Source organism: Pongo pygmaeus, chromosome 4 (genome assembly GCF_028885625.2).
Source record: "Pongo pygmaeus isolate AG05252 chromosome 4, NHGRI_mPonPyg2-v2.0_pri, whole genome shotgun sequence".
In the NCBI taxonomy this organism is placed as follows: domain Eukaryota; kingdom Metazoa; phylum Chordata; class Mammalia; order Primates; family Hominidae; genus Pongo; species Pongo pygmaeus.
In genome coordinates, this window is record NC_072377.2 from 33,219,844 (window position 1) to 33,241,473 (window position 21,630).

At 41.4% G+C, this 21,630-nt stretch overlaps 1 protein-coding gene across 2 annotated transcripts in view; it reads left to right on the forward strand.

The window, feature by feature from the left end:
* The window catches only part of NPR3 (natriuretic peptide receptor 3), an 85,992-nt gene extending 64,618 nt beyond the window's left edge, over window positions 1-21,374 (forward strand). Inside the window, exons 4-8 of one of the 2 annotated variants that reach the window (XM_054489361.2) lie at window positions 4,337-4,472; window positions 10,333-10,427; window positions 12,510-12,645; window positions 14,439-14,523; window positions 15,872-21,374. In XM_054489361.2, the coding sequence (XP_054345336.1) occupies window positions 4,337-4,472; window positions 10,333-10,427; window positions 12,510-12,645; window positions 14,439-14,523; window positions 15,872-15,983 (564 nt within the window). In that variant the 3' untranslated portion in view covers window positions 15,984-21,374. Of the gene's footprint in view, window positions 1-4,336; window positions 4,473-10,332; window positions 10,428-12,509; window positions 12,646-14,435; window positions 14,524-15,871 lie in introns of both variants that reach the window. The other variant, XM_054489360.2, reaches the window with a different exon arrangement.
* Window positions 21,375-21,630: the final 256 nt, after the last annotated feature.

A 21,630-nucleotide genomic window follows, 5' to 3' on the forward strand; every position in this document is an offset into this window, starting at 1 on the left:
CTATCCCTCCCCCCTACCCCACCCCACAACAGTCCCCAGAGTGTGATGTTCCCCTTCCTGTGTCCATGTGTTCTCATTGTTCAATTCCCACCTAGGAGTGAGAACATGCGGTGTTTGGTTTTTTGTCCTTGTGATAGTTTACTGAGAATGATGATTTCCAGTTTCATCCATGTCCCTACAAAGGACATGAACTCATCATTTTTTATGGCTGCATAGTATTCCGTGGTGTATATGTGCCACATTTTCTTAATCCAGTCTATCATTGTTGGACATTTGGGTTGGTTCCAAGTCTTTGTTATTGTGAATAGTGCCACAGTAAACATATGTGTGCATGTGTCTTTATAGCAGCATGATTTATAGTCCTTTGGGTATATACCCAGTAATGGGATGGCTGGGTCAAATGGTATTTCTAGTTATAGATCCCTGAGGAATCGCCACACTGACTTACACAATGGTTGAACTAGTTTACAGTCCCATCAACAGTGTAAAAATGTTCCTATTTCTCCACATCCTCTTTTCTTGAGAAGAACATTCCCACATCTACATGTGACTTTTAGTGGGAAGAAAGCCCATTAGCACATTGTAGACACTGAAAATTCGACGTGCAAATTAAGAAAAAAATAAGGGAGAAAAAAAAAACCCCAATTATGAAGTTGGCTTAAGAACACTTCCTCTTTTTTTTTCCCTTATTTTTTTCTTAATTTGCACGTCGAATTTTCAGTGTCTACAATGTGCTAATGGGCTTTCTTCCCACTAAAAATCATGTGTAGATGTGAGAATGTTCTTCTCAAGAAAAGCTGGTCTCTGGGGCTTTGCTTCTGGCTTGAGGTCCTGTGGGGTAGGTGTTATGAAACCTCCCCCGCAGTGGGCGGGGTGCCAGCAAACCTCAGCAGGATCAGCAGCTCTCCTGCTAATTTTGGCAGGAGAGGGAGACACTCAGCCACCCTGAGAAGAAAAAAGGTAAATTTTGCGATCCATTCGCAAATCAAGCTAGAATGTATTTTCAGACCTGGGTGTGTATTCAGGGCCCGTCTATTTCCTTCTACCATTAAACCTGCGAGGACGAAAGTAACTCAAGTTCATTGTTCTCCACCGCCTAATCTTTCTTCCTATCCTGGATTGTAGTGGGGGCAGCTCAGAGGGCATGTCAAGAAGGAAGGAAGGGGAAGGGCTATACAGGATATGGTGCTGGGGCACACAGTCAGTGCTTTGGGTGATCAACATCAACGTGGTGGTCCTGGGTTAGGATTTTGAGGATGGGATGGAAGGAGGAGGACGAGAGGGGGATGGGTGATGCCCAGTGGCTGGTGCTTCATTCACAATTTAAACAAGGCCTGTCTTGGGAATCACAGGAACAAGGAGCTTGCAGGGCACAACCCTTGTACAACAAGAACAGAATGCAGGAAGACTGAGGAGAGCAATGAATGCTCTTTGGGTCCTCAAAGTAAGAAGGGGATTTGATCAGAGCTTTCCGAGGGCACCTGGCATCTCCCATAGGCCATGACTGTGATTCTCTGACTTCCCTCTGTAGCTGGCTGGCTTCTGTAAAATTATCAAAGAGAAGATAGACCTCAAACTTAAAAAAAATGTGACCTGAGAATGAAATTACACTGCTAAAGTTCACTTATTAAAATTCATCAGCATGAAGACTTTCTCAAGCCATAATGACTTCATGGCCTAGGTGGAAATTTCATATTCCTTCGGAAAATCAAATTGGCATAGCCAAATGAGCAGAAATTGTCTTTGACTGGTAGATGTTATTTCTACATTATTTTTCTTTGCCTGAGAAAATAATCACTCTGACACTTAAGCTTGACAGCTAAGAGTAAGAGCCAGAATCTTTCAGTTGCTTCCATGGTCCCAGGAACTGTTTGGGTGTTTTACATGCACTAGTTCATTTAATCCTCAGAAGAGCTCTCTGAAGTGAGATGGTACTAAACCCCCACTTAACAGGTGAGGAAACTGAAGATTAGAGAGATTAAGTAACCTGTCAGGGCCAGGACTGGACTGTGGGTCCAGCCAGCTAACTCCAAACTCTCCTGCAAATCAGCACTATTTCCCACCCTCCACCTCTTGCAGAGGGTCAGCAGATGACCACTTGAACTGCACTTGTCATACTAGGGTGGAATTAAGAGCTTGGTGTTGTGGAATAAAGAGAACTGTCTAGGGCACAAACAACATGAACAGTAGGCTTCTCTCCTACTGAGTGTAAAATGGGCCAATAACGTACATGATACCTGTAAGAAAATCACTTTTATTTTGAATACTGGTGTTAATAATTTGAAACTAAGCAGGATCTCTAGGTTAGTAATTCTCCATCTCTAGACAGTTACAACAACGCAAGCTAACAGTGAATGCTGATTCTGCCGGACACTATTTGAAGTCTTCTACATTTATTAATTTGTTTAAACCTAATGACATCCCCATGAAATAGGTACTATTAATTTTTCTCATTTTCCAGATGAGGAAACCAGAACACAACTAGGAAGTGGCAGAACTGGAAAGGGGGGCAAGGATTTTTAACCATTATTCTAAACTGCTTCTCAGCATTAGCTTTTGGCAAACATAAAATATCTGCTTCTGGGATGCAAACAGGAGTCCTCATCCTAGCTAGGGGTGGGATAAGGTTAAGTAGATACAGTCACCGAGCTGTATCTTGTGAATGTTTGTGTATCTGAACCAGGTGATGCAGAAGGTCAGTTGCAGCTCTCTTCCCACGAGGTTTCCTTCCAGAGATGGGGCGGGTAGCGGGTTTTCCCCACTAAGCCATGCCAGGTGGTCATCTACAGAATGCCCAGTTCATCCTGCATCATTGGCATTTCATCACTGACACTTTTTTCTGAAATGAGAAGGCTTGGATTTTTTGTACTTTTTGTACAGAGTTTGTTTGTAAACCTCTTGGTGTTTCAAGATTCAATTTGCTCATTTCATATACAATGAATGTTACAATGGGTTTAAATGTGGTATTAGAATTTACCAAAGATTGTTTTTAATGTAGGTAAGGGGTGAACTAAAGTGATTAGATACATGCTGAAGACAGTCCAAGTTCCTCAGTGTGGTCTCCAGATTCTTGATGATCTGACTCTCCTTACCTCTCCAGCCTCCTTACCTCTCCATCTTGGTGTGACCCTGTTTCTCCTGTTCCCAGCCTAGCAAAACATTTGCACTTCCCAAAATACACCAGGCTGTGAGAATGTGCCCTGACTCTGTGTTTTTGCCCTCACCTGAGAAACATCCCTTCATCTTCAAAACTCAGTTCGACATTTTTTCACTGCTGTTAAGCCCCTCCAACCCATCAGATTGACCACTCCCTTTTTGGTATTTGTACTGTATTCTGAACAGACTTCGAACACAGCACAGACTCCAACACTTTAAAGCCCGTATAATATCATGATAGCATTGGCTTCTAATTGTTGAGAGTTTGATATGTGCCAGGCATGATAATACCAAACATCTTTTTTAATAGAATTCTTGCAACTACCTCTTGAAGCAGGCACTAGTCTCATGGTCAATATACAGATGAAAAGAACAAAGCTCAAAGAGATGAAGTGACTTCCCCAAGTCCACATGACTAGTGTTTATGTTTATGAAACTTTAAGTTTCCTGAGGGCAAGGGCTAGCTTACTTGAGTCAGGGCTCAACTGGGAAATACCAACAGTCCAAGCCTGTTTTCCATTCCTGTCCTTGGAGCTTGGCAGGGAGTAGGGGAGTAGGGATAGGGAGTGGTTAGATGTACTCAAAACACAAATTGGAAAGAGAGACTAAGACATTATTACTAATGGGAGAGAGGACACAAATGCTAGGCAGACAGGCAGAAGTTGCAACATCTACTCTTCTTTGTACCCATAGCACCAGCACTCTAGTAGATATCAACAGTTGCTAAATAGAAGTGAAAGGATCTCTACTGTTCTTTAGTTATGCTCCACGTTCAGAGCATGAAGAGATCGTGGGGCTGTTGAAGGTGGAGAAGACCTCAATGGGGAAGCTGAATTCACATAAGCTTGAGATAGAAGCAGATGTGGGGAAGGAGGAGGGGACTTGTCCAAAAGGGACCATTGGCAAAGGTGGGCACACTTGAAATACTTGACCTGGTCAACAGGTACAGTTTTCTTAACTTCTGTATGAGGCTTTCCAAATTTCCCAACTGGGGAAGGGTTTTCCCCTCTTAGCCATGCCAGGAAAGTCATGGCATGATTCTTGTTAGTGCCCCTTCTGCCCACCTCTGCCATGGCTAACAGACCTCAAGTCTAACTTGTTAACCCTTTGGATTGCTCATCTTATTCCTGGCATGAGTCATGTGGTGTTTTGGCTCACCCATCTGGGGTTTTCTTTTCAGGTTAACATGTTTGTTGAAGGATTCCACGATGCCATCCTCCTCTACGTCTTGGCTCTACATGAAGTACTCAGAGCTGGTTACAGCAAAAAGGATGGAGGGAAAATTATACAGCAGACTTGGAACAGAACATTTGAAGGTGGGGATTCCATCTATAAGGCAACGACATGGGGCCAAATGAGCTGCTGCTTTTCTGGTTCTGTTTTTCTCAGTTGCAGCTGTGGGGCCTTTCCAGCTTCTTGCTTTTCTCAGCTCTAGAGCAGCCCATCTCATAGGCTTGTTGTACCAATTAAATGAGATAATACATGTGAAAGTGCTTTGAACAAGCCCCACTGAAAGAGGAAAGGCCTTGTGTCCTGATTATTTAGGTAATAGCTCTATGCTTCTTGATATTGCATTGAACACAAGCCTAATGCACGACAGGACAATCAGTTTGTGAAGAGTTCTGTGATGAGTTTCAAAACCAGTATTAATCCCAGATATACATTCATGTGTTCAGACTATGTTGGTTTTTGTGAAACGCAGAAAACATTAGCTGTCACAGTTAAACCTGGTGGTTTGAGATGATTAGCAGGTTCAATTGAGCCCTCTGCTTTTTTTTAAATTTTTGTTTGTTTGTTTGTTTGTTTGAGACAGAGTTTTTGCTCTTTTTGCCCAGGCTGGAGTTCAGTGGCACGATCTCGGCTCACTGCAACTTCCGCCTACTAGGTTTAAATGATTCTCCTGCTTCAGCGTCCGTTGTAGCAGGGATTACAGGCGCCCACCACCACACCTGGCTAATTTTTGTATTTTTTAGTAGAGACGGGGTTTTACCACGTTGGCCAGGTTGATCTCGAACTCCTGACCTCAGGTGATCCACCCACCTTGGCCTCCCAAAGTGCTTTTATTTTACTTTTAAAATAGTGAATGTTAGTTTTTGCTTTCTTCTTTTTTGAGATGGAGTCTCACTCTTGTCCCACAGGCTGGAATGCAGTGGAGCAATCTGAGCTCACTGCAACCTCCACCTCCCGGGTTCAAGCGATTCTCGTACCTCAGCCTCCTGAGTAGCTGGGATTACAAGTGTGTGCCACCACGCCTGGCTAATTTTTGTGTTTTTAGTAGAGATGGGGTTTCACCATGATGGTCAAGCTGGTCTCGAACTCCTGAACTCAGGTGATCCATCCGCCTTGGCCTCCCAAGCTTTCTTAATAACAGGGAAGTACAGGAAAACAACAAAAAATGACCCGTAATCTCATCTCAAGCAACTTCTGTTGGCACTGAAAAATTGTACAAGATAAGACTATGCTTGGCTAGGAAATTTAAACAGTACAAAAATGTGCAAATTGAAAGGTGAAAGCTTTCCTTCCCAACCTAGTCCCCTCTCCCCACTGTGTATCACTATTAATGATTTCCTATGATTCTGTCTACAAATATTTTAAGCCTTCTGCCAGCATGTATGCATTTGTATATCTTATCTTAAAATTTGTATGAAAGGGGTTTTTTACTTGTATGTCAAGTTAAAGAATTTTCCATATGAGAACTCATAGATCCAATGCAGTTTTAAATGAAGTTACATATTTTTCTACTGTATGGCTGTACAGGAATTTCTTTAACCAATCTCCTATTGATGGACACTTGTAAAGTTGTTTGCAATTTTTGCTATTATGCAATATGCTGTCACAAGTCTCTTGCACATCTTGAAGAATTTTTGTGAGTCCTTCCAACAGGGAACATTCCTACTTGTGGGATTTCTAGGTCCACAAGTATGTTGGTGCTTTTTAAAGTGCATTAGAAGTTGCCAAAAAGCTTCCAGGAAGTTCTGCTAATCTATATTCTTGCTAACAGTGTATATAAAAGTGCTAGTTTCCTCTCACCTCACCAACACTCAAAGAAAATGAACATGAAACTCAATATGGAAGTGATCTCACTGCAGGAGCCTTGCAGATATCAACTCTATATTCATTTATTCATTCAACAAATGTTCATTGAGCACCTACTATGTGCCAGGTGCTGTTCAAGGTACTGAGGATTCAACAGTGAACTAAAGACATTTCATGCAATTTGAGCTTACATGCCAGTGGGGGGATGAGGCAACAAACAATGAATACAGTATATCTTTCAGAGCTATAAAATAAGGTAGGATAGGGAGTTAGAAAATGCCAGGCAAGGAGGAGTAGGGCTGCTAGTTTAGAGTGGTCAGGGAAGGTCTCTGTGAGAGTGAAGTTGAGTAGAGACCTGAGGGAAGTGAGGGAAGCTCTGTAGATGTTTAAGAGAGATCACTCCAGAGGGAATGGCAAACATGGAGATCCTGAGTTCATCTGGGAGACTGTGGAGTGTCCCCAGAGAGAGCAAGATGGCTAATGTGGCTGACACCACGTGTGACAGGTAGTGTGATAGGTGCCAAAGCCCGAGAGGTAATGGGACCAGATCATGTGGACCTGCAAGCCTTGCTGAGGTCTTTGGGCTCCACCTGGGTGAGACAGAAAGTCATCTGAGGCCTTCGAGTGACATGATCTGCCTTGTGTGTTTAAAAGGGGTCCTTATGGCTGCTATGTGGAAAATAAACTATATATGCTTATGGGTATCACCTGACAACTGGTAATATAAAGTACAAATTGCTGAACCAGGGTTCAGTGCATCCTAGCCACTAACTAGTAACCTTGTCCTCTGAGCTTCTCTTTCTTCACCTGTATGATAAGGAGGTTGGTCTAGTTAATGACTGACAAGAGCTCTTTCAGTTTTACATCATGCTTGCTCTTCCTCCTTTGAGCCCTTTAATGCACTGGGGTATGCCTATATCTATTTGTAATCCAACTAGTGACATTTTTCAATGGCAGGAGCAAATACTGCCAAGTTTAGATTTGGGGCACATATTTTTTCAGTTGGGACTCCTGTCCCTTAGTTTGTCCTCAGTTCTTAGAAAGGGCAGGACAGGAGAGTAGGGAGAGTTTGAGCTCCAGCTAGAGTTGTCTGGGCAGTATCTATGGTGGCAATTGGTAGACTTCATTTCTCTCTAGTGGATGCCATGTCTTACTCAAAACCAGAGTGACATCTCCCTTAGCATTAGACAGATCGTAGTTCATGGGTGAGTAGACCTCCAGGATTATCTTGTTTTACCTCTGACTGCTTCACTTGAGGAGCTGGAATCCAATAGGATAATTCAGGGGGCATATTAGGACAGAGCCAAATTTCCCAGAAGTTTTGCACAATACACTGAGAACCTGGCATCTGTGGACACAACCTTGGTCGGCCACATCCCATTCTTAGCTATTACTCACTACGTGGTGTGGTCATTTGTTCTTGGTCTTCTGACAGAGGGACAGGAGCCAGAGTTGGGGGATGCTGGAGGGCGCCACTGAGGGAGGGTGTGAAGGGGAGGGTAGGTGCTCATGATGGCTGGAATGTATTTTGGTTAGAGCAAGGGTATGGGCTCAATTTTCCCATAGGCCATCTTGATGTCTCTATTCTAGGGCCAGGTCTACACAGGCAATATGAAATGAGTCCTGAAACAGCCAACTGTGTAGTTCAGTCTACAATTAGAATCTCATTTGTTCAAATGTAAAGATAATTGAGGCCAAGCTAAGTTTTTGGCTCGAATTGCTTGGAGAGCCCATTTTATTTGCTAAACAATGGTCCATTTGAGGGTAGGCCTAAAAAGAACTCTAAGGTATCTGTATGAAGAAAAACTCAAACCTTCCTAAAATTGAAAACAATTTTAACTTTAATGGTCACCATTAAGTGACCATTAAGTTGTCAAGGGAAAAGTACTCTGGCTGTGATTTGACAAATTTGGCTTTTATTGCCACGAAACCTGTGATCAACTCTCATTTCAATAAATGGCCTGGGAAGAAGCTGGATTTCCTCTGTGTGAGAGGTCAGAGTGACAAGGTAAATAGGACTGTGGCTTAAACTTTGAGCTCCACTACAGCCAAATAGAAATGGGGTGGAAAGTCTCATTACTTATGTACAGGAAAATTCTACTGTAAGCCTGACAATCTCACCTTATGTACGATACTCTCAGGTGAAGTCTCACTTTGCTAATTGGCCACCCTGAGGATTCTTAACCCAATTCTTGGCAGAATTGCAATAGCTTAAAGGTAGAATGAGGTCTTAAATTACTAGGGCCACCTCATCTTATAAAATACTCTGCAAAATACTTAGCAGGACACAACATCACAAACATCTCTCAATAGAATGATAAATGGTTTTGGATAGCCAATATACATATATGTTTTAAGCCTATTTATCACTTAAGAGTTTTATAGGCTGTCAAGGATACACAAGTTTATGGTAGGTGGACCCTTTGTAACCAGTCTATATTAAGAAGACAAAAAAATCAAAGTGAATGGTAGCTTCCATTCTGTTTCCGGTAAAGTAGACCAAAGTCTGGAAAAATCAGTGGGCCTTCAAACCACAACCCAAAGGACAGTAAACCCAAATACCTGCCCTCTCCAAGCCACACTAGAGGATGGAACTTTCCCTTGGGATCCTTTTTCCCAGACATTCATTTTACTAGAGGAGTCAGTACTTTCGGAGAGAACCAAATCAGAGAACCAAATCAATAGAAATGCCAATTAAGAATTACACTGAACTCCCCCAGTTGAAAAGGGAATAGCTTTAGTTAATTAAAATGGGGCTGTTATATGCATTCTCTTATTTAGTGAATGAGAATTATGACATAGACATACTTAATATCAGCAGATGACATATTTGCTTTTATTGATTAGTTGCTCTGAGCCACCATTATAGGCCAAAGCAAGTGGATACCCAAGGCCCTCCATTCTCTGGCCACCCTGTTCCAGCCTTACATGTCACTGACTCCTTTTGTCCACATGGACCGTCTTCCCAGAAATCTCACAATTCCTCTGGTCTCTTTGGGCCTCTGTGCCTTGGCAGATACACCTAGGCCAGCCTTTCAGCCTCTCTCCCACTTCTTGATTACTGCTTGCCCAATCTTACACTTCCCCCAACATCCCTATAAAATTCCTGCTCTTTCACTGAGTCCTCCCTGATTCTCCAACTTGATGTGCTGGCTCCTTCTCTGAGTGATGTGGGCACAGCCAGGTCTTCTCTACCAGGAGTAATTATAAAATAAATAGTAGTAATAATAGTGACAGTAATAATGACAGTAGATGAAAACAATGAACTTCCCATAAATGTGTTGAAAGTGCTTTATTTGTTTTCTCATTTAATCTTCTCCACAGCCTCTTGGTAGGGAGGTACTATTATGCCCATTTTACAGTTGTGGAGACTGAGGCTTAGAGGGCTAAGTTCCTTGTCCAAGGTCATGGAGCTATGTAAATGTAAAAACTGGGATTTCAATGCAAGTGGTTAGATTCTGGTGTGAACAAGCTAAATCCCCGGTCCAGGCTGCCCCTCTCTAGAGCAGAGAATGTGTTCATCTTTGCCTCAGCTGCAGCACTAATTCAGTACTAAGCGTCCAGAGAATGTTTGGATAAACAATTAGTGAAGAACTCAACCAGGATAAAGAAGAATAGCTCTTCTTAGCTATTGGCTCCAGTGACCCACAAAGCAGGCCCGCTGCTCTCCTGTGTATTAAAGCAGCCTGGAGAAAAGCACATTAACTGAGTCCTGGGCTGGAATGATTTTTCTATTATAATGTTCATCCAATGATAATGCAAACCCATGACAAATCTATAAATGTACCCCACCTCCACTTCTCACTCTGCAATTAAAAAAAAATTAATACAAAACTCTGGGATAAGCATGCTGCTTTCAGGATTAACCTTAATCTTTTTTCAAACATATCCCCCGAAGAAGATCATTCATTTCTTTTTCTTTTCATTTTTAGATGGAGAAATGTTAAGAATTTAGGAATGCAGACGCAGATGAAATTACAATGTCTTTCCAAAATGCCAACAAAAATGCTCAGAGTCTGATGAGATTCCCTGTGGCATGAGTTTGTTTAAAAAATCCTGCCAATTCATTTTCTTGTTTTTGTTGGCAGACAGAGGTATTTTAAGTAACCAACGTTGAGTTCTTCGCTTCTGGTCCTGTAGGTATCGCCGGGCAGGTGTCCATAGATGCCAACGGAGACCGATACGGGGATTTCTCTGTGATTGCCATGACTGATGTGGAGGCGGGCACCCAGGAGGTGAGCACGCGAGACCTCTGCACCAGTTGCTCCTTCTGCTCTTGGGGACTCTGAGGAATGCATTTGTTCTGGTGGCCAAAGAGCTGTCTCCAATGCAGCTTCCAAATAAAAATGAGTTGAAAAACCTCAACTTTTGATTGAGGGTATCAAGGAAGACTTCAGAAAATGGTTCCATGCTTATTCTGAATGAGGAAATCCCACCCTTCAAGTGGCCAAGAATCACACCTTAGTCTTATGGATGAGGGTCATTGGGTGAAATCAGTAAAGTGAAACTATATTTCTTCCCTTAAGATTTGAGCTTTTCTGAGAGGGATTGGGAGGGTGGGTGGTTACAAACTCAATGTGTGTTAACATTTCCAAAGATGATGTAGTTTCAGGATAACATCGTGAAGAGAAAAGAGGGCCCTGGACCCAAAGATAAGTCTTCTGTGCTTGGGAGTGTGAACTCTCTGCCTCAGTTTGCTCAGCTGTAACATGGAAATCATCATGTCTTCCTGGCTGATGTCACATGATTATTGTTAAGGGGAACAGATCAAATGAAACCTAGAAAAGTAATATCTACATTTTAAATTATAAATGTACATATACAATTATACAAATATGCAGTGCTTCAGCAAAGAATGCCACTTCCTCTGTTTCCTTGATCGCCGGCTCCCAGGATCATCGCTCTGGTGCCCTTCATGGGACCTGGCATATGGGACTTGCTGTTTTCCTTTTTGTGTGTATCAGGTTGGTGCAAAGGTAATGCGGCTTTTGCCATTATTTTTAATTATTTATTTTTAATGACCAAAACCTCAATTACTTTTGCACCAACCTAATAGATGCCTGGCTCTTGTGGGAAGTTCTGAAGCAGCAGGAGTCACCCTCGCTATGTTTAATGAATGATTGTTTTGCCCACTGAGTGGTCTGGGTCTCATCTGTATTTCTGGTTCCCCCCTGGGAAAGGTGGGTAGCGACAGTTCATCAGAGTCCATTGTGAGGTTGCAGGGGTGGAGGTGTATAAAGCCCTTGGCAAGTGCTCAGTACACGCCAGTGATTGTTATATTTTGGTGGCAATCTAGACTTCCTCTAGACCTGACATGGCCTGTGAGAACCTGCTGTACCTCCATCAGGAGAAGGGGAGGAGATGTCACCAGCCACTCAGGAGCCATGTGCTTGTTTTCAGACAAAAGAGAAATGACTCCCAAGAACCTGGGTGGGAAGGCACTTCTAGACTGGGGCTTGGGGAGCTGATCAAACAATCATTTTAACCAGAAACTGAGGGATGACCATGGAATTAAACCATAACAGAATAACGATTTTCCAGGGGCCAGAGGAGCCAACTAAGAGAAAGAGAATTCAGCCTGGAAATGGGGGTGCACATAGGGTGGGTTCATCAGAGAGGAGAGTGCAACTCTTGAAGGAATAGTCTGGCAACCGGAGGTGGTGAAACAGGAGGTTCCTGAAAGATGCTCTTTAATTATATGTTAAACAATTGAGGGCTGTGAGGCTGGGCACCTGTCATATGCTTAAATCGGGTATACAGTGGACCCTGGCTGTCCTTCACATGTCCCTGAAAGTAACTTGGGCCTTAACAATTGGCTGATGGGGTGGGCTGCTCTGGGACAGATGAGTGGGACAGTGCCCTATCCGATGAACAAAGCAAAAGCCGGGAATTCCAAGATTATTCCTTTCCACGAGGTGGTAGTGACTGAAGAATCCTAGGGGCAGCGCTGACAGAGCTGGGCCTTCAGTGAGTGCAGGGCCCAGGGGGCACTACTCTCACCACTTGCCACATCCTGCTCTGGCACGACCGCTCTTAATGCCCTCTTGAGAGCACCATTAGCGACTTCAAATCTTGACTTACAGAGTCCCCAGAACACACCATGACCATCAGTGTGGACAACCAAGGAACGTGCCCAATGTACCATGCTTTTCTGAAGCACTTGCTGCCCTTGCCCTGGAGACAGTGATTTGATGAAATGCCCAGAGGCAGCCGGTTTAGATCAGGCTGTACATTTTGGGGAATAGCTGTGGAAGGCTGTGAGCTTTGTGCCTCCTTTGACCTTTCGGTTTGTCTGTTTGTTTTTTGCCTCTATATAGGTTATTGGTGATTATTTTGGAAAAGAAGGTCGTTTTGAAATGCGGCCGAATGTCAAATATCCTTGGGGCCCTTTAAAACTGAGAATAGATGAAAACCGAATTGTAGAGCATACAAACAGCTCTCCCTGCAAATCATGTAAGTCTAGAGACTTAATTTGCTATGTATGTCATCACCTCTAACCTCAGTGTAATGTAAGTTTAAAACCCAAGTGTTTCTATGGGCTTACATTTTGGAAGTTTACATTTCTTTCTCTGATGTGGTAAAACACATGGGAACAGTTCACAAACTGGCATCTTGCCTTTATCAGATGCTTTCAGGTCTTCCTTCCCTTCCAGCCTTCTCTTCCACAATGGTAGAATGTTTCTTCCTATTTTTACATCTCTTACTATAATCTCTTGGCTAGGTCATGTTTCCACTTTTAGAGAAAATCAAAATATCAATTAGTAAATATCACTCACTTAGTCATCTGTCATAGCAAGTCTCGTTCTGATTTTTCAAGTTTGTGGTTACTTTCCAGCTCCTCAGAACCAAAGAGATAACATCCCTTAAACATCTGAACATCTACACATTGTCAAATAAGTGTAAGATGTATTACTTATGAGCAGCTTTGTATATAAGTAGAGAAGCAATTGGATGTTCTCATAATTAGCTTTCAAATAGGAAAGTTGTTAGAAATAATTGTTTTAGAGAATAAGGTAGTGAGGGAGAACAAAGTGAATATAGGTCTTTCAGGAGGCCAGTTGATCATTTTAGGCTAATATATGTGTGCTTTTGAAAGTACCTTTTAAACTGTTAGGTATTTATGTCTATGCAATAATTACGGGAAGGAATTAAGAAGGAAATGTTTTAAGAACACACTGGGGAGATTGGGCCTGTATTTGAAATCCCACTGTTGTTACTTGCTGGTTTTGTGACCTTAGGAATCTTCCTTCAGCTTCTTAAGCCTCAGTTTTCCAATGTGTAAAGAGAAAGAAATGTGCCCAACTAAGCGTTTTGAGGGCTGTTTTGAGGATTACACAAGATGACGCATTGAAGGGCCGCGTACTAAACTCTAGATACAAGTTAGCTATTTATCACTTTTATGTAACTGGGACACTACTGAACCTGATTGTTTCAAATTGTTATCCACATTTTTCAAAGCTATGTAGGACATTTTGACATGAAACTCTGGCTTTGGTGAGAGAACATCTAAAAACAGAACACTGACCTAATGAATTTTTCATCAAATCTTCTAGCACTTTGAAGTGTCATCATCCATCTGTGAAAATAAGAAGGCCTGGGTCAGTGCCCTGGTCCATCTGGTTGTCTTCTTTGACTTTATTTATTTATTTATTTTGAGATAGAGTCTTGCTCTCTCACCCAGGCTCGTGTGCAGTGGCGTGATCTCGGCTCATTGCAACCTCCACCTTCCGGGTTCAAGTGATTCTCCTGCCTCAGCCTCCCGAGTAGCTGGGATTACAGGTGCCTGCCACCACACCCAGCTGATTTTTGTATTTTTAGTAGAGATGGGGTTTCACCATGTTGACCAGGCTGGTCTCCAACTCCTGACCTCAGGTGATCCACCCACCTTGGCCTCCCAATTCTTTGACTTTAGACTCAAAAGAGAGTGTGTATATCTGAAATCTTCAGTTCCAGTTTTCCTCTGATTCTTGAATTTTCTTCTGTTCTCATTGTGTCCACTCTCTTAATAGTGTTTTTGTTTATCTAGCAGTTTCTCAAATGGTTCTTAAGCTTTGCACTGGGCAAAAACAAACAAACAAACACATAAAACAAAAAACAAGTGTAGGGTTCCTTAGAAAATATTTCTGAAAAAGGAAAAGTTGCCTCCAGTGAGAAATCGAGGAACATCTTGCAATGAATGAAACTCGAGGCATTTCTAACTGTATCTCAAAATGAACCCTGATTATCTATGCTTCTTTTTCAAGCAGGTGGCCTAGAAGAATCGGCAGTGACAGGAATTGTCGTGGGGGCCTTACTAGGAGCTGGCTTGCTAATGGCCTTCTACTTTTTCAGGTGAGGACCGTTTGTAAAGGTACAATTCACTCTCTTCTACTGTCTTTGTCATTTGTTTTTGCATGATTCTCTTTGTGATTTGTCCACATCCTTCTTTCACCCAGGGAGCACGGCGATTAAAAAATCTCAGCCATTCTTTTGGCAGGACCCCAGGATTGGTGTGGTCAGTGGTTTAGCATACTGGGTGCTGGGGTCATGGGTTTTGACTACATCTCACAGTGGGACAGAGAGCTGCTGCTGCCCTTTGATCACAGATTTTTTTTTTTTTTTTTTTTTTTTTTGAGATGGAGTGTCACTCGCTCTGTTACCCAGGCTGGAGTGCAGTGGCACAATCTCTGTTCACTGCAACCTCCACCGCCTGGGTTCAAGCAATTCTGCCTCAGCCTCACGAGGAGCTGGGACTACAGGTGCAGACCACCAAAGCTGGCTGATTTTTTGTATTTTTATTAGAGATGGGGTTTCACCATGTTGGCTAGGGTGGTCTTGAACTCCTGACCTCCAGTGATCCATCTACCTCGACCTCCCAAAGTGCTGGGATTACAGGTGTGAGCCACCGTGTCCAGCCCTTTGATCACAGATATTCTGACAAGAATTCCTACCACCCACCAAGTGAAGCAGTGGGGAGGGAATCTGGATGAAGGGGGAAATCAACTTCTCCCTTCTCAGGCTTTCTCCAATTCAGAAATAGATGCCTGGGCTCACCTTAAAGAGGAGGAGGGAGCTTTGCGTAGCCCATGCTCTCAGGCTGTTCTGTGCTCAGTATCTGGAGAGCCCACATGCTCATTTGACACTGTGGTTAAGCTCCAAGGCTTGCAAAATTGTAATAATGTATGTGTGTTCACTGGTACTGATTGTTCTGCCCCGTGAGGGTGGCCCATTCCTTTGTAATCTTTGGTGGTTGAGTTTGTGGTTTAGTCATAAGTCATTAGAGCAAAGTTTCTTTATTTCTGCATGGGATTGTAACTAGGCATATGTGACCCTTTGTGGGAACAATTGTATTCCTGTTCCTTTGGCCACAGTACACGTAATTTGATTTTTATCTAGGGCATACCCTGGGAATCAGGGAGAACTTCTGTAGCCGAATAGACAAGACCTAACCCCCAAGGCACCCAGGGAAGAAGGGGAAGGCTTGTTCTGTGGTATTTGGGAAAGCATGCCAATTTTGTCTCTTGAATAAGGGCATCATGCCTGGGGGCACAATACTTTAATCTCTGACCAGGGTTTCATATTCTGTCACTTCTCATTTATCAACTGAAACCCAGATGTCCCTTGAGGGCACTCTTTGTAAGAGAAACCATGGTATTTTGTAGCCAAGTTTTATTACCACATTCACTTTCCCTTTACCCAGGAAGAAATACAGAATAACCATTGAGAGGCGAAACCAGCAAGAAGAAAGTAACCTTGGAAAACATCGGGAATTACGGGAAGATTCCATCAGATCTCATTTTTCAGTAGCTTAAAGGAAGCCCCCCGCTTTTTTTTTTCTGCCTGAGATTCTTTAAGGAGTTAGATGGGATGAAAGACATCAATGAAACAGAAGGGGCGTTCTTGAAGAATTCATTATTTTAAACAGTTAGTCATTTCATTTTAAAATTTCTGTAGAAGCTCAGGAATTATTATTAATCACCATCTGCCTCCAGGCCTTTCATCTCATGACAAACAAATATAATAATGATATCGTGTCACTCTGTTAAATGTTCATACTGTTTCAAGGCCATATGATTAGATTTATGTTTTTTAAAATCTGTTGTCTCCATATCTTGATGGCTTTTGGGAGCATTTCACACAAGGATATAAAATGTGGTTTTCTTAAATGAAATGTTTTGTAGCTAGAATAAAATCATTTTTACAAGTACAGCATTCTTGGAAAGAATTTAACACCCAAAAAGGAGAAAATGTAATGAAAAATCTCAAGGTTGGAAATATAGCCTTACTCCCTCTAGAGCTGGAGGACAGGTTTGTGGTTGAGGACTTCTCTGTCCAATGTCTACATTCAGGTTCTGACTTCATATCTTGAAAAAGGATTTCCTCCCTGTCTTTTTCAGTGTCTCATAAACGCTACTCTGGATTGTTGTAAATATTAGTGAGATGGGAGGATTTACAGAAGAAAAGCAAGTCAAAAATGTTTCCTTTTTGATGTAAAAAAAGCCCTATTTCACACTAACATTTTATTTTACAAGTATTTTAATCTTATATTTTGGTATTAGAAAATTTGTCTATTTTTTCATTTTGAAGATTAAATGTTGCTTATATTTTAAAAGCATGGGTGAAGTGTACAACAAACCAATAATGATAAAAAATACTTCTCTTTTTTCCCTGTTTCCATTTTTCCCTTGGCCACAGCCAAATGCTAATTGCTGCTTTAATTACAGAGATGTGGAAATGTATTCAGATTACAAACTTCTACAGGAATACATCAAAATTTTAACTCTTTTGCGTTTTTACTGTTTAACTGTTTTAAATTAAGCAAGTTATTTTAGGGTGACACTCCTTCCAGTTCTGGCCAGATCATGAGTTTCAAGATCAAGAGTAAAAAGTTATTAGAATTAAAGAGTTTTATACAGGGAGGCAGCCCTTCTCCCTCAAGAACAACTTTGTTGAGAGTTACAACTTGACAGCAAGCACAGAAATGACAAATTTAAAACTTTTACACATGGCATTTACCAAAATTCCCAGTGACTATTTTGGTTAAAAGAGGGAACCTAAATATCTACTCTATTCCCTTTCAGTTAACTCCACAGAACTTTGTAGGCATCCATGAATACCTGTAATAGTGGGTTAGGTGTGGAGATAAGGAATTTGGACAAAGTTGAGTAAGTTTTTACTGGGTATCTGCTTTGCACCCAGTAGTCTGCAACATGAGTTTAAACTCAGGTTACCACTTTCACTTATACTTTATGGAGAAGACAGACAGTGAGGAAGGAATGGGAAGCTGTCATGAGAGTGCACCATCTTGGAATTACATAACTGGGGTCTTTCCTCAATAACATTTTGAGCATCTGAAAAATAGTTTAAAAAATTGTCTTAATATCTGTTAAAAGGCATGTCTAGGGAGGAAACAGGAGAGTTTGAGCAATCCCTTGGTGGTGATGAAGGTGGTAGTTCACACAAGTAACAGTGGAGGCAAAGGTAAGCGCAAGCTGCCTGTCCCAGATGCTGGCCCATGTGTGCGTGCTTCCCTGGAGAAGTCTGCTTCTGTTGCTCCCACCTGAGTCACAGTTAACAGATTATTTCTGTGTGAGGCACGTTTCTCTTCTGTTGTTTAAAAAATGGGAGCTGGGAGGCAGCTGAGAGGGCGTGATAAAATAATTAAGTATGATCAACTGAAACAACTATGTTGTAGTTCTCCATGCTGGATGCAAAGGAAAAAGTGCTGAATTCCAAAAAGGATGGAAGAAGAAGGCAAGAAGGGCAAACTCCAAAAGTTCTAGTGCAGGAAGAGAGTTTGAGAAGTAAAATCCAGGAAAGCAAAGCGTTGTACCTCTTGGGACTCCCCAAAGTGAAACAGCAAGGAAGGATTGTGTCTATCTTAGTTACTTGAATTGGAGAGCTTGTTTCTCTCTCATTTTTATTTTTCAATGATGTTTTCTGTATATTTTAGAGATATTCATTTTCTCTTATCTTGTGCTTGTAAAAAGCATTTACATTTCAAGTCTATGTGCTTATTACAGGGGAAAAATAATCTATCTGTTTGCAGTCTTTGAGTATAAACATTTCTAACCTTTTTAAAACTTCTATAGCAGCCCATTAACACTAACATTTTTAGAGCAAATATATTCTATTTTAACTTCAGGTAGAGGAATAGTCCTAAACTTAATATGATAGCTCTAGATAAGATCTTAAAGATAAGTGAGCATTTAGTATTCTAAAAGTGGCAGAACAAATCATGAGGTTTCTGGATGCTATACCAATTTAAAATCAATTCTCATGTTAATATTGATTGCTTATTTACATGTCAGTCATCTAGTTTTTTTCCTTGAAATCTGCATATGGGTTACAAAAACTCTGTTAAGTTTTGAAAATTCCATTAAGTTGAAAACCTTGGTTAAAAACATAGGTGCCTGGCCCAAGGTTACCCTGGATTCAGATCTCTCATGATTATATTTGGGGATTTACGTTCCTAACTGCTAAGCAACATCTTTGACAACTAGTAATTCATACTCTACTAGTAGTCACATGTCATATAGTAAAATAAATAGGGCTTTAGTTCTTAAGTCATTCTATACATTTTTACCCTGAAATCCAGGGTGTTCAGATTTCAAAAAGGATACTTTATCAGTATTTTCTCATCCAGTCAAACTTCAGCTGACATTGATACAGGTCAAAATGCGTAGATGCTTTTTGGTGTTGGAAATAAGTGTCTATCTTATGGTCATCATTGTCTTCTTAGATTTTTTGGGTAGGGGGGCCAGGTAGGGGGAGACTCGGAAATAAAAGCGTTCCCCAGATAACTTCAATCTGGAAAGAATTTTCTGTATAGAGTCCATCTCTCCCTCAAGACTGACCACAGGTTTCATGAGAAGGTCCCTGAAAACATCACATTTCTCTGAAGAACCATCAACTTGTCTTTTCTTGAACCACAGGAATGGTTCTACAGACCCTACTATAATTCTTCACATTTCAGAACCCATGTTTAATGGAGGGAAGAGAGAAATGCATGGGAAAAGAACACCTCCTTTTCTCCTTTCTCTTAAATTCAAAGACGTTTGCTTTGGAATGCCCTCATTTTTTCCTATTCACAGGCTTCTAGAATCATTAATTTACTCAAGGCACATGTGCCTTCTTTGCCCCAAATGCATCACTTTCCTTTTAGTTATGGCTGATTTTGGGTGTGTGTGTGTAAGACATGCAGTCAACAACAAGATGAAGGCCATTGCATAGATCTCATGCAGATAGTGATGGATTCAGAAGGTAGGTTCCAGTGGCGTCACTACCTTCTTGTAAGCCAGTATACACTGGCTATTTGTGGAAATCTCTTTGGGAGATCAAATAGATTATTATGCCACTGTGAGTGTTTATAAACTGGAAGGAAAAAGCACCTGTGTTTCTTGGGACACAAAGCGCTCAGATCCTGAGTGGATGCAGACACGAGAGTAAATGTCAGCCCAAATTAGGCCCCTCGACCTACAGACATTTCATGGGTTTTATTTAATCACACCCTGTGGTTTGGGGCTACATGAGGAAGCTGGTAATGAGCTGAATTTCTTATTTAGTGGAAAAAACTGAAACTGTCTAAAAACACGGGATATATTTTAGGGGCAGTTGTGGAAGTGGAGAGAATGAGATGATGGTGTTCAGAGGGACCAGCTTCTTTTTCAGTTGTCTTTAGAACTGAAGAATAATCAATAATTTAGTGCCCCTTCAACAGCCATACTCAGCAAGAAGCATGGGACATAATGAGCAAGAAGAATCAGAAGCTTGATCCTCTAAAAGAAATAGAAGAAGGTAGCTTTGCCCGTTGCCACTGTCTTTACTGCCCCTTCTGCCCCTCCACCCACATCCACATCCAGCATCGCTCCAAGGATGCGTCAGCATCTTGCCCATGCAGGTAGAAATTTGTGAGTAGACCTCCATACTTCCTCAGGGGAAGAAAGAGAAACTAGTGCTGGTTGTAAGAATGTAGCTGGCTTTTCATCAGAACCCTTATGCTAACCTGACCACACTTGCTCTCGGGGAAGTTCAAGCCTGTGATGTGCATAAGCTCCAACAAGCCTGGCTTTGGTGTTCAGCACGCAGATTCCATAAATATCTCTTGCAGGCATACCCCACAGCTAGACTGCAGGATTAAAATAACTTCCAAAAGGTGCTGGATTGGAGTTTGTTCAAATTTCTCATTAACCACTAATGTTAATTCATACCAAATGCAAAGTATTCTAAACCAGCTGATGCTGTTAATGTTCAAGTTTTAAGTGACTTCAGATACAACGGAAGTGTTTCAATGGGAGCCAGATCTCACGAGTAAAAATCCATTTTATAATAGCTCTGTGATGTATCAGTGCGAGATGATTCGTAGGGGAGAGATTTGAACAAGCAATAAAGTGTTAGCAAAAATGCTGCATTGCTTCGATTCATGTTTAAAGACCGAAATTTCTATGCACAAGGAATAAAGGGCCTACTTACCAAGTGTAAATCACAACGTAGGCTACCAAAATATTTCTTATTTGCTAGGAGAACAAAGCTGTCACAGTGCATAATAGTTGGACAGAGATGGCTAAAAGAGAGGCAAATTCAGATTTGGAAACAGGGTGGCCTCTTCATTATTTATTGCCAAGATCTGAAAATCTTCAACATCTTATAAGACAACAATGAAGTAGCCCCTGAACAGCATGGAGTTGCTGTGAGTTTGTTCATTGCAGACCTTTGTGTTGGGTCCTGGGAATCTGAGCTTTGTTCCCTGTGCATGGTGGATCATTGAAACCAGGAGGACATGGGATAGACCTTGTGACAGATCAATTCTGTGACTCCTGTCTTCTGGGTCACATTATTCATTGTTAATTTAAATACAGGACTACCAAACAGTACAAACCTACTGTGAGTCTGGTAGAAAAGCAAAAGTAAAAGCTGCACAAGTTACATACCGTTTATTGTTCTAATGTACAACTATTTGCATATAATGTGGTTTAATTTATTGTTGTTTTGTGTAGAAAAGGAGAACTAATGACTGTGGATATAACCCCTGTTTTGTATAATATATTTTATTTCTTGTGCAAACTGGTCATTTAAAATATCTACTTCATTTGATGTTTGGATATAAATGTGTAAGTGTCCTTGTAAATGTTTCTATTAAGCAAGAATGCCACGTACTCAGAGTATAACAATGTGTTCTCATTAAAAAATACATCCCACAGAAACCTTTTCCTGTTTATAATTCAACCAGCATACACTGCACATATCCATATTCTTTGAGGGCTTTTGTTCTCCTGGGACTTGTTTAAGTCAAAGAGCAATAGGTGGGTCCGATGAATTGTAATATTTGAATGATACCTATGAAAAAACCCAAGAATTTCTACCTAGCAAAGGCAAATCAACAGCATTTTAAAATGAGGGGCAAACCTTGAATCAGCAGGTAAGGGAAGAAATCTTCATGAAGGATAACCGTCATCTTGA